This window comes from Actinia tenebrosa, unplaced genomic scaffold (assembly GCF_029948245.1).
Source record: "Actinia tenebrosa isolate PJP-AT-01 unplaced genomic scaffold, QUT_ActTen_1.0 PGA_scaffold6__47_contigs__length_16458017, whole genome shotgun sequence".
In the NCBI taxonomy this organism is placed as follows: domain Eukaryota; kingdom Metazoa; phylum Cnidaria; class Anthozoa; order Actiniaria; family Actiniidae; genus Actinia; species Actinia tenebrosa.
Window position 1 is genome coordinate 12,352,400 of NW_028292583.1, and position 13,600 is coordinate 12,365,999.

The window sequence follows — 13,600 nt, forward strand, 5'->3', positions numbered from 1 at the left end:
TGACTCTAATGTCAATGTAACCTGGATGTCCTTAAATATAACATAAGGAACATCTTAAGTGAATAGGATGCTTACACTTGACAGTTTGTTATCATTTGCACTTAACTGTTACAGTTTCGCCTTTTAATTAAGCTAGATTATGTGTTTATCTGTGTTCCCCATTACGATAGCGCAGCGCACTGATTCTAAAAATAGCTTAAAAATTCAGACAAACATTGCATTCTGTTTAACCGCTACGAGGATTATACGAACCGATTTTATTATTTTTACTTAAAGTTACAATAATAACCCATGTAAACTAAGATCAACTGCGATCGGCTGTGAAAATTATCTGCTGAAAGTAAACTAGTAAGTTTTTACGACGTCACGGTTGCGCTGCGCTATTCAATATCAAAATCATTCGAGCGACTAAATCTATGGTTTCTTAAAGAATGTCTTTCTATGACTGCAAAACTTTAAAGTTAATGATCAGCTTTTTAAAAATCTTGCAAGGAGTCGGTATTTATTCAGCTTATATGGTGTCTTTAGGTGGATAAACATCTGGGTTCTATTTCTGGTTATTTTTTATGTTTCCAAAAAGCATCCGAACTCAATTATAGAGGGTTGGAGCCTTGTTTTGACCTTTTGAGAAATTTTTGGAACGTCAAGACAAAAGACAAGATAGGACGACTTCCTTTAAAACAGATAGTCATTCCTTTGTCTTAAGTAGATTTCTCAAGAGCTACAAAGGCTTCTTAAGAAGTTTTGACTGTTTGTTAAGAAGCATTTTTAAGAATTCTTACATGAAGCTAAGGGGAGTGAATCATTCCAAGGCCACTTTCTACGCGCACACACTTGTCAGTACTTGAATGCGATACGAAGTTTAGTGAGCTAGCACTTTAATGTCTGAATGTATAACTTCATTATAGACAGGATGTCGTGTCTGTGTTTAAGATCCATGAATGGATATTCGGATATACCATGAATGCGCTCTGAACCAATGCGCAGCAAACAAAATGAAGAGTGGTGTATTTCAAAGATAAGGTCTTCTTTTAGTTTATTCTGCCTTTACGGAATTGAACTTTGTTTCAACACCAAATATGTCGTATTTTAGCTTAACCTTAGATCCCTTTGGCTGAAGCGCTCTAAAAGCCACGGCCGGTCCTTATGAGTTGTCAGACAATGTCGCATAGGTTTTTCATATCTGCTCACAATCTTCAGTAGATGGTTTCACTCTTACCTTTAATTATCTTTATTGAAAAGCAAAAATACATTTTATTATGACGTTAAGGTACATCTACAGGAAAAGGACAGGAAGAACATATCCATGGCACATTCACACATGTGTCTCAGTTCTATACTGAGCTAAAGATGAGTACGCGGAAAAGAACATTCTGGATTCAAATTATCGTACCATTACGGCGTCAGCTCGATGACAGGCTAATACCTTTATAGAGTCTATCACATACATCAAAAAGATAATTGGAATTTGTGAAGATGGTAGGAATAGCGCTTCCTGGCATTCATTTAACCTGACACGAACCCGCGTTGTTTAAAAGTATTGAAACAAGAGTTATCCAGTTACCTACTTACCTTCTTGATCTTTGATAGAAATCTAACAGACTCCAACTCGAATTATTTTATCATTTATTGTCGTTTGTTTCTAGAGAGATATGAAGTTGAAATCGTCGATATTTAGAAGATTATGCGGAATTAGAAGGAGTATTTTTGAATTCCTGCGACTTTTCTGGCTCACTGCCATGTCGACAGGATCAACCTGACACGCACAGTGCTTTGGAAATCTAATCTTAATTCCCGGGAAAATTAAGAACCTTGACGTATAAAATGTGCTAGCAATCATAGTACTTGTGAACTGTTACCTTAAATGGAATATTTAATCCAGAGGCTTTGTCGGAGAGGAGCTCAACTACTTTTCAATTAAAAACTCGTAGATGAAATAGATTATGGATAAAGCAAACATCAGTCTAAAAGCAGTGTAGTTATTGTTATGTCTGGTATGGCGAGGATAGTATGCAAAGATAAATATAATAACAAGAAGTTCTATTCTTAGACCTTTCACTCCGGTGTTCTAATGATTAAACCATATGGAAACGATAGAATGTATTAGTATAGTGTGCACTCACTTGTAGTAGTATAGTGCGCACTCACTTGTAGTAGTATAGTGTGCAAAGTGAGTAGTATAGTACGCACTCATTTGTAATAGTATAGTCCGAACTCACTTGTAGTAGTATAGTGCGCACTCACTTGTAGTAGTATAGTGTACACTCCCTTGTAGTAGTATAGTGCACACTCACTTGTAGTAGTATAGTGTACACTCACTTGTAGTAGTATAGTGTACACTCCCTTGTAGTAGTATAATGCACACTCACTTGTAGTAGTATAGTGTGCACTCACTTGTAGTAGTATAGTGCACACTCCCTTGTAGTAGTATAGTGTACACTCACTTGTAGTAGTATAGTGTGCACTCACTTGTAGTAGTATAGTGTGCACTCACCTGTAGTAGTATAGTGTACACTCACTTGTAGTAGTATAGTGCGCACTCCCTTGTAGTAGTATAGTGTACACTCACTTGTAGTAGTATAGTGTACACTCACTTGTAGTAATATAGTGTACACTCCCTTGTAGTAGTATGGTGTACACTCACTTGTAGTAGTATGGTGTACACTCACTTGTAGTAGTATAGTGTGCACTCACTTGTAGTAGTATAGTGTGCACTCACCTGTAGTAGTATAGTGTACACTCACTTGTAGTAGTATAGTGCACACTCCCTTGTAGTAGTATAGTGTACACTCACTTGTAGTAGTATAGTGTGCACTCACCTGTAGTAGTATAGTGTGCACTCACTTGTAGTAGTATGGTGTGCACTCACTTGTAGTAGTATAGTGTACACTCACTTGTAGTAGTATAGTGTGCACTCACTTGTAGCATTATAAGCCTCCATTACTAAAGATGCTATCACCTCCCTGTTATTTAATCCACGCTTTTTACCCGGATAATGAAACTAAAATTATTCACATTGTTTCTCTTGGTGTGTAACGTGAGATTACCTAACGGACATGACTGTGGTTTAGTCATAAGGATATTTGATCATTCGTTTGTTATTTGACTTTCTTTCGGAATCTATTCGGGAAACGGAAGGGCGCAAGTAAGCAAAGTGTTACCGCTCTAAATAAATTATATTTTTGCGCTCTTTTGACGAAGAACTATATTGATTACGTGGTGTTTTTGGGTTACACTGATATCACTTCTTCTCAGCTTCAATAGCCACACATTTTGTTCTTTCCTCTGCTCTGTCGACATCGCGGTGAAATTATAACGGGTGTGACAAGGGTGTTCTGTCGGTATATGAAGTGTTCAATAGAAAAAAATATAACAAAATTTAATGTTGTCGGTATTGGAATATTCGTTTATTTCTAATAATGAATATACTCATCACTGTGTAGTTGGTTAATCATTGTTTTGATTAGAGCAATAAGTGTTTTTAAAAATTAGTTTTAAGAACCAGAATTTAATCCATTTTAGTTGATGACATTATAAGGTGATACAACGTTTTGGAATTATGATCACCTTAAACGACAGACATGTGATTGAGCAAGCTTCAGGTATAAAGTCATTCCTTAAAAGCTATATATGATAAAGTGAGAATTGACCAGAATTGTAGAGAAAGCTTGTAAGATGAATATCAATATCAGTATTTAAAAGCATTAAAAGTATTTAAAAGTTTACTTTGCACAAATCATATCAGATAACAAACCGCCAATACTTAACCTCGGCATCGATTACCATCGTTAAGAGAATCGTTTGTTTCTTGCACAAATACTTATCACTGAAACCAATTGGTTCAATCATGTCGTAAATATCATCTCGATACTCCACAGGTCAAAAGTGAGCACGATCTGTAACTGAAGGGCGGAGAATGTTATAAAGGAAATTAAAGGTTGAAGAAATATTGAGTTCCTCTTCCACCTCCGTTCGCCTTGCCTGTTTTATAACAGGGTTCTTCCACCTTACACTTTGGTTTTATCAACTAGATTTTGATCCAAGGATATCCGTAATTGAGATATTAAAACAGATTTAATGGTCAGAAGAACTTGGCTTAAATCTACCGTTTGAAGGCGTGGCACTTATTAACCGCCTTGGAAAACCAAAGCCCACACCACATGATACTCAGAATAGCAGAGTTATTTAACCACATAACATTTGAATGGATTTTATCACGTCAGGTAGCAATCAGGGGGGGAATGGTACGTGGAGGTCAGGGTGGACATCACATTCGACTTCCGCTCTATTTCAAGGTATCTGAAACACAACGACTTTACTGGCTGAGCTTCAGTAATTGTATATCAGCGTCAATACTGCCCTAGCTTTTGCTTTAAAGGTAGGAATTAAAAAATAAAAGTTTTAACCAGTTTAAATTCTTTTTAAACCGAGAGTCCCTCCTGTTTTAAACTATGAAAGGTTTTTTTGGGGGGGGAGGTGTTTTTCCAGTTATATTTGGTGTTTGCATGGTTGAAATTCATATTTTGACGCCGTGTTCTTTCCAGCAACAGCCGGGTTTGTCTTTACTAATAACTGGTGTGCGAAAATAAAATCCATTTCGTTTTAAGTTCTAAACGTTTTGCGCACTTTTTAATGCACAAGAGCACAAGCTAAAAGTACGTCACAACGTGTTTTTGTAGACTACCATTTCCGTTTCGTGGCGTTGGAAGAAAACCCTACTCCGCCCGACTCAGCGCTAACTTGGCAACTTCTTCCGACAAAAGAGCAAAAGTTCAACTATCCGACTCTACAATTCACAACCAAAAATGCATGACGAACGGCAAAGTTATTTTGTCACGACGAAAAAGGGAAATGCCTGCGTTTTGTGGAAAGAATAAATACTGGTGGACTCTAGAATCGTTTCAGAATCCAAAACGACGGAAAGACACTATAAAGAGAATAGAACTGAGCGTCGAAAATGAATCAAGTGATATCACTATGTACTGTGTTAGTCATTTGCCAGTCATGGACTGGTAGAGCAGGTGAGTATTCATGAGTTATTATTAGTACCTTTTTATCAACAATACTCAGAAAAAACTAAGATGTCCATTTGACGTAAAAATCTAAGGCCATTTTCTATGGTTACTTTCTACTTCTACTCCTTTCGGTCTCAGATTTCAGATCTCCGGCACGTATATGTAAGAGTTAATTACCGAGAACGGAGGCAATAAGCCATATACATCCCGAGGGCCGCATTTATGCTTTTCTATGTCTTTCTCGCCATGGAAAGATAGATGGCAGCATAGTTAATAGATGAGTTCGGTTCGATTTCTCACCGCCTTGCCAATGATCCACACAGATCCTTGTGTTTGTAGACGTGATCTTCAGATTGTCATTTTGAATAACAACATCGTATTTATTACGCATTTCTAAGTCCGTTGGCAAGCAATAAAACTTGAATTCTGGAGGTTGGTTCCTATGGCTGTTACTACATCCTTGCACACAGCAGTTATACTTTGGCATTTTTGTTTACGATGGCTAACAATTTAATTCACTAGACGAATTTGGAAGAGATCAAAGGCACATAGTCGAATTCTATCCCTAGTAACGATCCCACAAGCACTTGCAAGACAAAACTTGACCCAGTCCCCAACTCGTTTTTGAAAACGATCCAGCAATAGTCCCAGGAATAATGGATTTATTAAACATAGACGTTACGACCCTTCCTACGGTGGTTAATACGTGGCCTCCAACTAAACCTGGACAAGTCAATTCCCCTCGTGAGTAAAATCGATTTTATTGGTTCGTATATATGTCTATAGGTTGTCGTATCGTGTGATTAAAGCCTCTAACTGATAGTTATATCTCTTCAGCATGTACTAAGACGAAGTACGGATGTTGTAGAGATTGGCATACACCATCACCAGGCCCTAATGAAGAGGGATGTGCAAGTAAGTCACCACTTTTACATGTGTTTTGTTAATCAAGGGTGGCTTAGTGGTGTCTCTCCCAGCTGGGGTCTCGAATTCCTGGTCTCAGCAACACATGCGAGTTAAGTCTTTAAGGAATACTATTCTTGGTTTCCCTTTAATTCATTGCAAAACTCCATATTGTATTTCTATCTGAGATCTAAGAGCTAGCCGTGACCTCAAACTAGTTCAGTCCAGAGGTTGTCTCAGGTATAAAATTTGATAATAATAATTACAATATTGATAACAGTAATAATAATAATAATCATTATTATTATTATTTTAAAAAATTAACAAACTTATACTGCGCAAGAATCAACATTTCTGTTTTCTACTGCGCATTACAATCCAATAACAAATAAATATAACCGAGTGCTAAATAATTAAAATTTACGAATTACGCATTAAAAATGTCCTCCCCCATCCATCCCTGTAATTGTATATTATTTATTAAACTATGTAGAAATTTGAAGTTATTCTTATTGACTGATGTCGAATAACACACTTGACAACAAAATATTCTCGTAGCACGTCTGACACCAACAAAAACATGTGATCAAAAGACTGTTGCACGTGATACGCATTATTATATCACGTGAATTGCTCGTGATTAGACAGGCTGGTTTATGTATGTAATGTAGACTGAATACGCATATCATTCGTCTTGCAGAGAAGTTATGTTACGATGACTTCCCAGGAGATTGTTTAATAAAAAAGATGACCAAGACACTGGATTGCACGCCGGGAGGATATGACTTCAAACACTGTACATATAGATGTGGAGTATGCAGTAAGTATGATCTGATTGTAAATACAAACCACCTTTACTATGGCCTCATACTATTGTTTCACCTGTAGAACTCCCAGCTTCGCCAATATCAAGATGTCAGAGACTCAATCCAGCATCTGGGTGTTGTTGGGATGGTACTATTCCTCTAGACCGGTATGGAAGTGGATGTCAACGTGAGTACCACTAGATACTACTATCAAACCCAAGCTATGACGTATTTGTCGTCATGGTGGCAATCCACCACTCGGCTTTGTTTTGGAAGACCGCTGAAGCACGTTACTGCGGGCGGATATTAAAATCGCAAGCGAGCTATGAGGTGTTGAACACTATGTAACAATTACTTGAAGCTTCTCGAAGCTATGACTTGTAATACGCCCCTTTAGAGTTCCCGGCTTTGTTTTGAGAGACCACTAAAGCACGACGTACTGCTGGCGCATATTTAAAAGAAAGCTAGGCTAAAGTTGATTTCAAGTAATCTGAATGTTAATTCAATTTTCAGCATGTGAAGATCTTTTCCCTCATACGTGCCAGCAGTTTGTTCACGTGTCAGGGGGGTGTGATTCAGGGTCTCTTGGTATTAGAAACTTCATGATGACAAAATGTCCCAAAACATGTGGACTATGTGTTTACGGCTTGTAGACTACCATTAATGACTCGTAAGTAAGTACAACGTACTACAGCACCTCTCGGGAAATCCTCCCAGTGATTATAAAATAACTGTTATGAATGTCGGTTTCTGATTGGTTTTGAGTGTGTGCTTTATGAGAGCACATTGCACGCGTGCACACTTTCTGTTGCGTCACTTCTATCTATTATTGTAATTTGTATTTTATATAAGAAATAGAAAGCTTGCTTGCTGTGCTATGTGCAGTCATAAAGCACTTGGGGATTGGCATAACACTCGAGAAGTGTCGAGAAGCACTCCGCTACGCGTCTCCTAACACTTCTCTCCTGTTCTGCCAACCCCCACGTGCTTTATGACAGCACACAGCACGTGCGCGCGTTTTCTATTTCTTCAATATAACCATACTTCTCTGTATCCATCCATCCATCCATCCATCCACCATCCATCCATCCATCCATCCATCCATCCATCCATCCATCCATCCATCCATCCATCCATCCATCCATCCATCCATCCATCCATCCATTCATTCATTCATTCATTCATTCATCCATCTTCGTTTTTTCGTTCGTATGTTTGTACGTTCGTACGTTCGTGCGTTCGTTTGTTCGTTCGTTCATTCGTTTGTTCGTTCGTTCGTGTGTTCGTTCGTTCGTTCGTTCGTTCGTTCGTACGTTCGTACGTTCGTACGTTCGTACGTTCGTGAGCAGCAGTTAGGTGGACTCGCGAAGCGCCGGCATTGCCAAAAATCACAAGTCGAAAAACACCAGGGGGGGTGGGTTTTTGGAGGTCGGTAACCCGCGGAACAGGGGGTCTTGCGCGATCCGCCGGCAGCGCGAAATGTCCCTAACTGCTGCTCTGTTGGGTACTGCAAACGGAGGTTAAAATATCTTATAAATATACGATGCATGAATGTAAGAAGTTTGTTAACGACTTTTGCATAATTTGTCTAAGACCTAAAGTTATCGTACCTAAGCCAGAACCCTTTTGGTGTTGTGGTAAAAAAATGCAGATAGAAGACGACACGTCAGCACAGTGTTACGAGTGTGGTAAGAATATTCGTAATGCCGTACCAAATGCTACCAGAGAGCAGTATTACGCCAATGGAGGTCGTAAGAAAACGCCATATAAGAGATTAAAATACTTCCGAGACTGGATGAGTCATATCCAAGGTTTACATCCGATATATTTAAGCGACGAAGTAAGGAAAAAAATCATAGACCACTTAGAAGAGCCAACCCCACAAAGTCTACGAAAGACATTGAAAAAATTAAAACTAGGGAAATATTACAAAGCTATTCCCTATCTTTTGTCTGAAATTACCGGTAGGCGTATTCCTCATGTCCCAGATATGCAAAGGGCCGAGTGGTTATTCTGTCGGCTGGATAAGGATATTCCTTATTACCCCGACGTAATTTACGAAATATTCCGTGAAATTGACCCTGACCACCCATTATTAGTATGGATTCCGAGAAGATGAAATGTGCAGCCTAAATCCCCATGCGATGTCTACTGAGCGAGTTTTCTTTGTAGATCTTCCTTTGCCTTTTGATAGATCTGTTTTCGAGATTCCTCGGAAAGATCTTTCACTATGGTTTTTTTATTGCCTGACTTTAGCTCCCCGTATTTCTTTTCCTCCGCGAGGATCAAAGAAAACTCCGTGTCGTCTATGCGGCGGTCCCGCAGAGCCTGAGACACCAAGTCGGCAATGGTGTTAGCCTTTGCTCTTGCTAGGGCTATATGAGTGTCGTGCTTGGATATCTTACCGGACAATTGCTTTATAATGCCTGTCGTAACAGCGGAAACAATGCCGCAGACAGCTCCAACGCTTGCCAAAGGAATGCCAATGACTATTCCAGGTCCAGTAAGCGAAGTAGCAACGCCAGTGCCTGTTAACGCCACGGACATGGAGCCGGAAGTTATCGCGATTTTATGTAGTATGCTTCGGGCTCTGGCGTACTTTTTCCTGACCTCTTCGTAGTGTTTCGCTTGCCCTTCCAAGTAAGCCAGTATTAAGTTCGCCTTGTTTAAACGAAAGTTCTCGGCGTTTAATTCTGTAGGACCTATGGTGGGAACATCTGGGTACAACTGAGGTGCTGAAGGTATAACATCCATTATATACTAATGTACGACGCTTTTGGGAATAACATAGAGGAGCAGCCACATCACGACAACCGGGATTATGCAAACTGGAGAGCATTTAGGAAGATGTTTCCGCATGCAGACCCTAGTAAGTTTGAAAGAAGACCCGATGGGATTTACTATAACGGCTCCAGAATGTACAGCAATGCGGACTTGGAGCCAAAGAACCCAAAACCCGAGCATAAAGAAAGGCAGCCTAATTTTCCAGAGAATTTATTACCGGCAACGGAGGATTACCCGTTTTACAACAACAAAGGCGGCGCAAATGACTTTGCTAAGATGGTTACCTCCTTAGAAATCCCCGTGGGTTCTACGACTTTCGAAATAAAAGTCAGAGACATCTTTAGAGAAACTGCCATGAAACATACCTCAGGGAAAGAATCCAGAGAATGGTTATCAGGTCCCAACATGCGGTATTGGCCGCAGCAGTTAAACTTTGCCGTCTGGGCTGCTACTAAAGGATGCGGTATAGCCGCGGACATGTTCCATATTCCTTTCCTGCGATTTCATGTTGCTTTTACTATTCGTAGGATATTGTTTGAGTTAGGAGCACCGCTTCCTAGTGACACTATCTTTAAGCCGAAGGATAACAAATATGACAAAGTCGCATGGGAGCGATTAAGGAATGAGTTTAAGCTTACCAACCCTGACTTCCGCAATAAAGAAGGTGCCGCACATGGTTTAGGAGAAACGTACACTTATGCTTCGTATGTCGGAGCCAGCATAGAAACTCCGGGCATGGGCTACCCAAGTCAATGGGAATTCTCCGACCTTGGTGGTAAAGCATCGAGGGGTACTTTAATTTACTTCATAGAAAGCAAAGAGAAATATCCATGGGCGCCTTTCTTTGCCGCGAAAGGTATTGGCCTGAAGAACCAAGCAAGGATTAACCGAAGTATTGAAGCCTTCGTCTATTGCGTCCTTGGCGCCCAAGTTAGCACCCGCAGCCCTATCGTGAGTGCCTCCGGTGCGTCACAGGAAACCCAACAAGTATTCCTCGTTCTCTTCGAAAGCGCTGTTATCGAGAATGAGATTTCTAAGTCAGTTCAAAGATATCAACTTGCGGTGCAGCAATCAAAGGTTAGACTGGATTATGCCTTGAGTCCTGGTTGTTGGTTAATGCCAAGTAATTTGGTCATCAACGCCGATTCCGTCGTGGGTTACAACAACAAACTTCAACGAGCTACTAAGGATATGAAGTTTGGGGTGAATGACGTGAACTCTGACACTCTTAGGAACATTCCCCATTTCGTGGAGAAGCCAAAGAAGGAGCACGTAGAAAAACCATCAAAGAAGGCGCATGTAGAAAAGCCACCAAAGAAACCAGCAAAGAAGGTTACCGAGGAATATGACCATAACTTACTAAAAGCCGGCCTAGCAGCTGCAAGCATTGGTTTGAGCTATTATATATGGCGATGAACAACCCCTACGTAGCTGGAGTGGATTGTGTCTATACGACTTACACAGGCGAGAAAAAATATACCCAGAGCTCTTGGGTTGATGTCACGGGCATGTCCGTGAATTTGAACTACTCAGGAAAGAAGTTAATCCTTTGTAGTATTTGCATTGGCACGAGCAGCCACGCCAACGTGGGCTTTAGGTTCCTGGATGACAACGGCGTACTGCAGCCTATGAGAAATAAGACAAACAACAGGGAGCCTGCGCATTTCTCCGTAGAGCCGCCCCCCGGCAGCGATGAAAATTTATCGGTTTGGACTTTCCATATGGTCGCCGATTGCCACGGGAAGGTAAAGCTACAAGTGAGAGTAGACGATACTGGAAGCGTTTGCATAAATAGTATAGAAAATCAAAGAGATCAGCCTTATAATCACGCAACCATTAGCACTCTTACGGTGGTTAGTCTCTAGAAGGGAATTTATTTCCTGACCTTCTAACGAAGGGGACTTGTTTCCTGTAATATATGAATAACCCACACATGAAGGAAGGTTGGTTTTTTCATTACCTTGAGGAAAAAACCTATGTAGATAATGTTTGGCAAGACGCCGGATTGTGGGTGGAGGTTGGGGGTTTAGGATTGGTTATATGCACTATTTGCATTTCAACGCGATACTCCTGTAACGCCGGGTTTAGAATCGTCGATGAGAACGACCAGCCATTACATCCTTACAGGAAGAAGAACAATACTAGGATCCCGGCCCACTTTTCCTCGGAACCCTATAAGTATAGTAGGGAAAACCTAACGGCAATAACTTTTCACATAATAGCCAATTGCCGATATGCAAAGCTTCAACTTCGACCCAGCGATGGGGGCGGCAGCCGCATTCGACTAAATGCCTCTACGCCACTGGCCAATCCCCCACCAGACGCTATTTGGAATCATAAGCCCATTAGCACCATGACTGCCATACCTTTAGTTCCGCATTATCAAGGCGGCGCGAATACTATCTTTACTTATCCCCAGTCGAGAACACCTCGGGCGACCGACGACGATAAGCCACCAGTAATACACAAGGATAAGATTAAGCCTTCATCTTCTTCAGGAGTACCACTCCAATAGCTACTACGAGGATCCAAATGTTATTCCCCACAAACTTCAACAGTTCTCCGCCGGCCCTAAGCGCCAAGGAAACAACCGAACCCAGCAGCCCAGGAAGACCGGCTGCCATCTTTTTTCCCAAGTCCGTTAGTCCACTGCCTAATTTCTTTACGCCCGCGCCCGTAGCCTTAAGCGCGGATAGGATAACTCCTACTACGCTTGAAATAGCAACCGCAAACGCCAGCGGAAGACCATACTTCACCAGAGCTCTTTTTATCTTTTCCTTGGTGGTAAGCCCCAGCTCCTTTTCCTTACCTTCTATTTGCGTTTGTAATTCCGCCAGTCTTTCCTGAAGGGTTTCTACTTCCTTTTGGGCTGCCTCCCTTTCTTCTTCAGGGCGAGTTTGATCTTCGATTATTACTCGCTGTCGATCTATTTCGTACTCCAAGTCTTCGACGGCCTGTCGAAGTTGCCGTATTTGTTCCTCCGCCACTGCCTTGTCCACCATCAATTGCCTTTCTCTGTCAACAGACTCCATTAATTCTTGTCCTAAGCGCTGTAGTTCCGTGTCTTTTCCCGCCGCTTCATTCAAAGCAGCCCTTAGCTGATTCCTTGCGCCGCTTTTTTCGTCCAACGCCTTAGAAAGTCTATTCCTAAAGTCTACGATTTCGTCGGCATGGCTTTTAGTAGTTAGTTCATTTTGTTTAATGAATTCGTCTTCCAATTCTCTTATACGTTCATGTAATGCTTGGTTTTCCTCTTGGACGGCTTCGAAGCGACTGACGATACCGCCTTCTTCCTTGGTTACGTAGTCGAGTTGTCGCGTAAGGTCATCAATGGTTATGTTATTTTCCTGTATTTCCTTCTTAAGTGCTTCCTTTTCAGCAGTCTCGTCGCTCCCCAATTGGCTAAGTCTTTCTTGACGCTCCTCTTGCAGTCTTATTGCGGATCTGAGGGCATCTTCGCTACCCGGCAGTGAAAGGCGACTAACAAAGGCCTCCCTGGCAACTTCTGTATCCCTTTGAGTCGAAGTGCTTAGCATCGTCAAGTTGGGCGCTCCCAGCGCATTTGTGACTCCTTTTGGAAGCTGGTTATTAAGCAGGCTGGAATTCTTCCTTTGATACAGGTTGTGCCATTTTTCCCTACCCGATTCTCTAGCTTGAACTTGCCCTTTGTCTCCTATTTGGAAGTCCAAAAGAGCCAGGTTTAGGCTTGGGTATCGCTCTCTTAGGTCCTCGATGATGTTCGCTATTAAGTCCGACCGCACGCCAAGGGATTCCATTTGTAAGTATTCTGGAATGGGCGTGTGGGGGTTCTTAGACTTGAATTTATCTCTCAAAGAACGCATAGCATCGCTGGCCCTGACGCCATACTTGTTCAGCAATTTATCAAAAAGGCCTCGGGGGTCTACATTGTCATTAGGAAGTAAAGACTCATATTCTTCATCGTTAATGTCGACTTGACCTTCTTCGGTAAGGGGATCAAAATCCGTTCCTTCTACTTCCATTATATATGATAAGCTCAAAGTTAAATCCCAACGTATTACCTAAGCAGGTTGGCGGGCTGAAAGCAGAACGCACCTTTCACCGGGTCACATT

General features: G+C 41.2%; 1 protein-coding gene across 1 annotated transcript; it reads left to right on the forward strand.

Annotated features, from left to right (window-relative positions):
• The first annotated feature begins 4,227 nt into the window (after positions 1-4,227).
• On the forward strand, positions 4,228-7,597 carry LOC116287770 (uncharacterized). Its single transcript, XM_031694457.2, has 7 exons — positions 4,228-4,378; positions 4,680-5,021; positions 5,655-5,759; positions 5,853-5,930; positions 6,619-6,738; positions 6,807-6,911; positions 7,238-7,597. The coding sequence occupies exons 2-7, from the start codon at positions 4,958-4,960 to the stop codon at positions 7,375-7,377; spliced, it is 612 nt and encodes a 203-aa protein (XP_031550317.1). The 5' UTR covers positions 4,228-4,378; positions 4,680-4,957; the 3' UTR covers positions 7,378-7,597.
• The last annotated feature ends 6,003 nt before the right edge of the window (positions 7,598-13,600 follow it).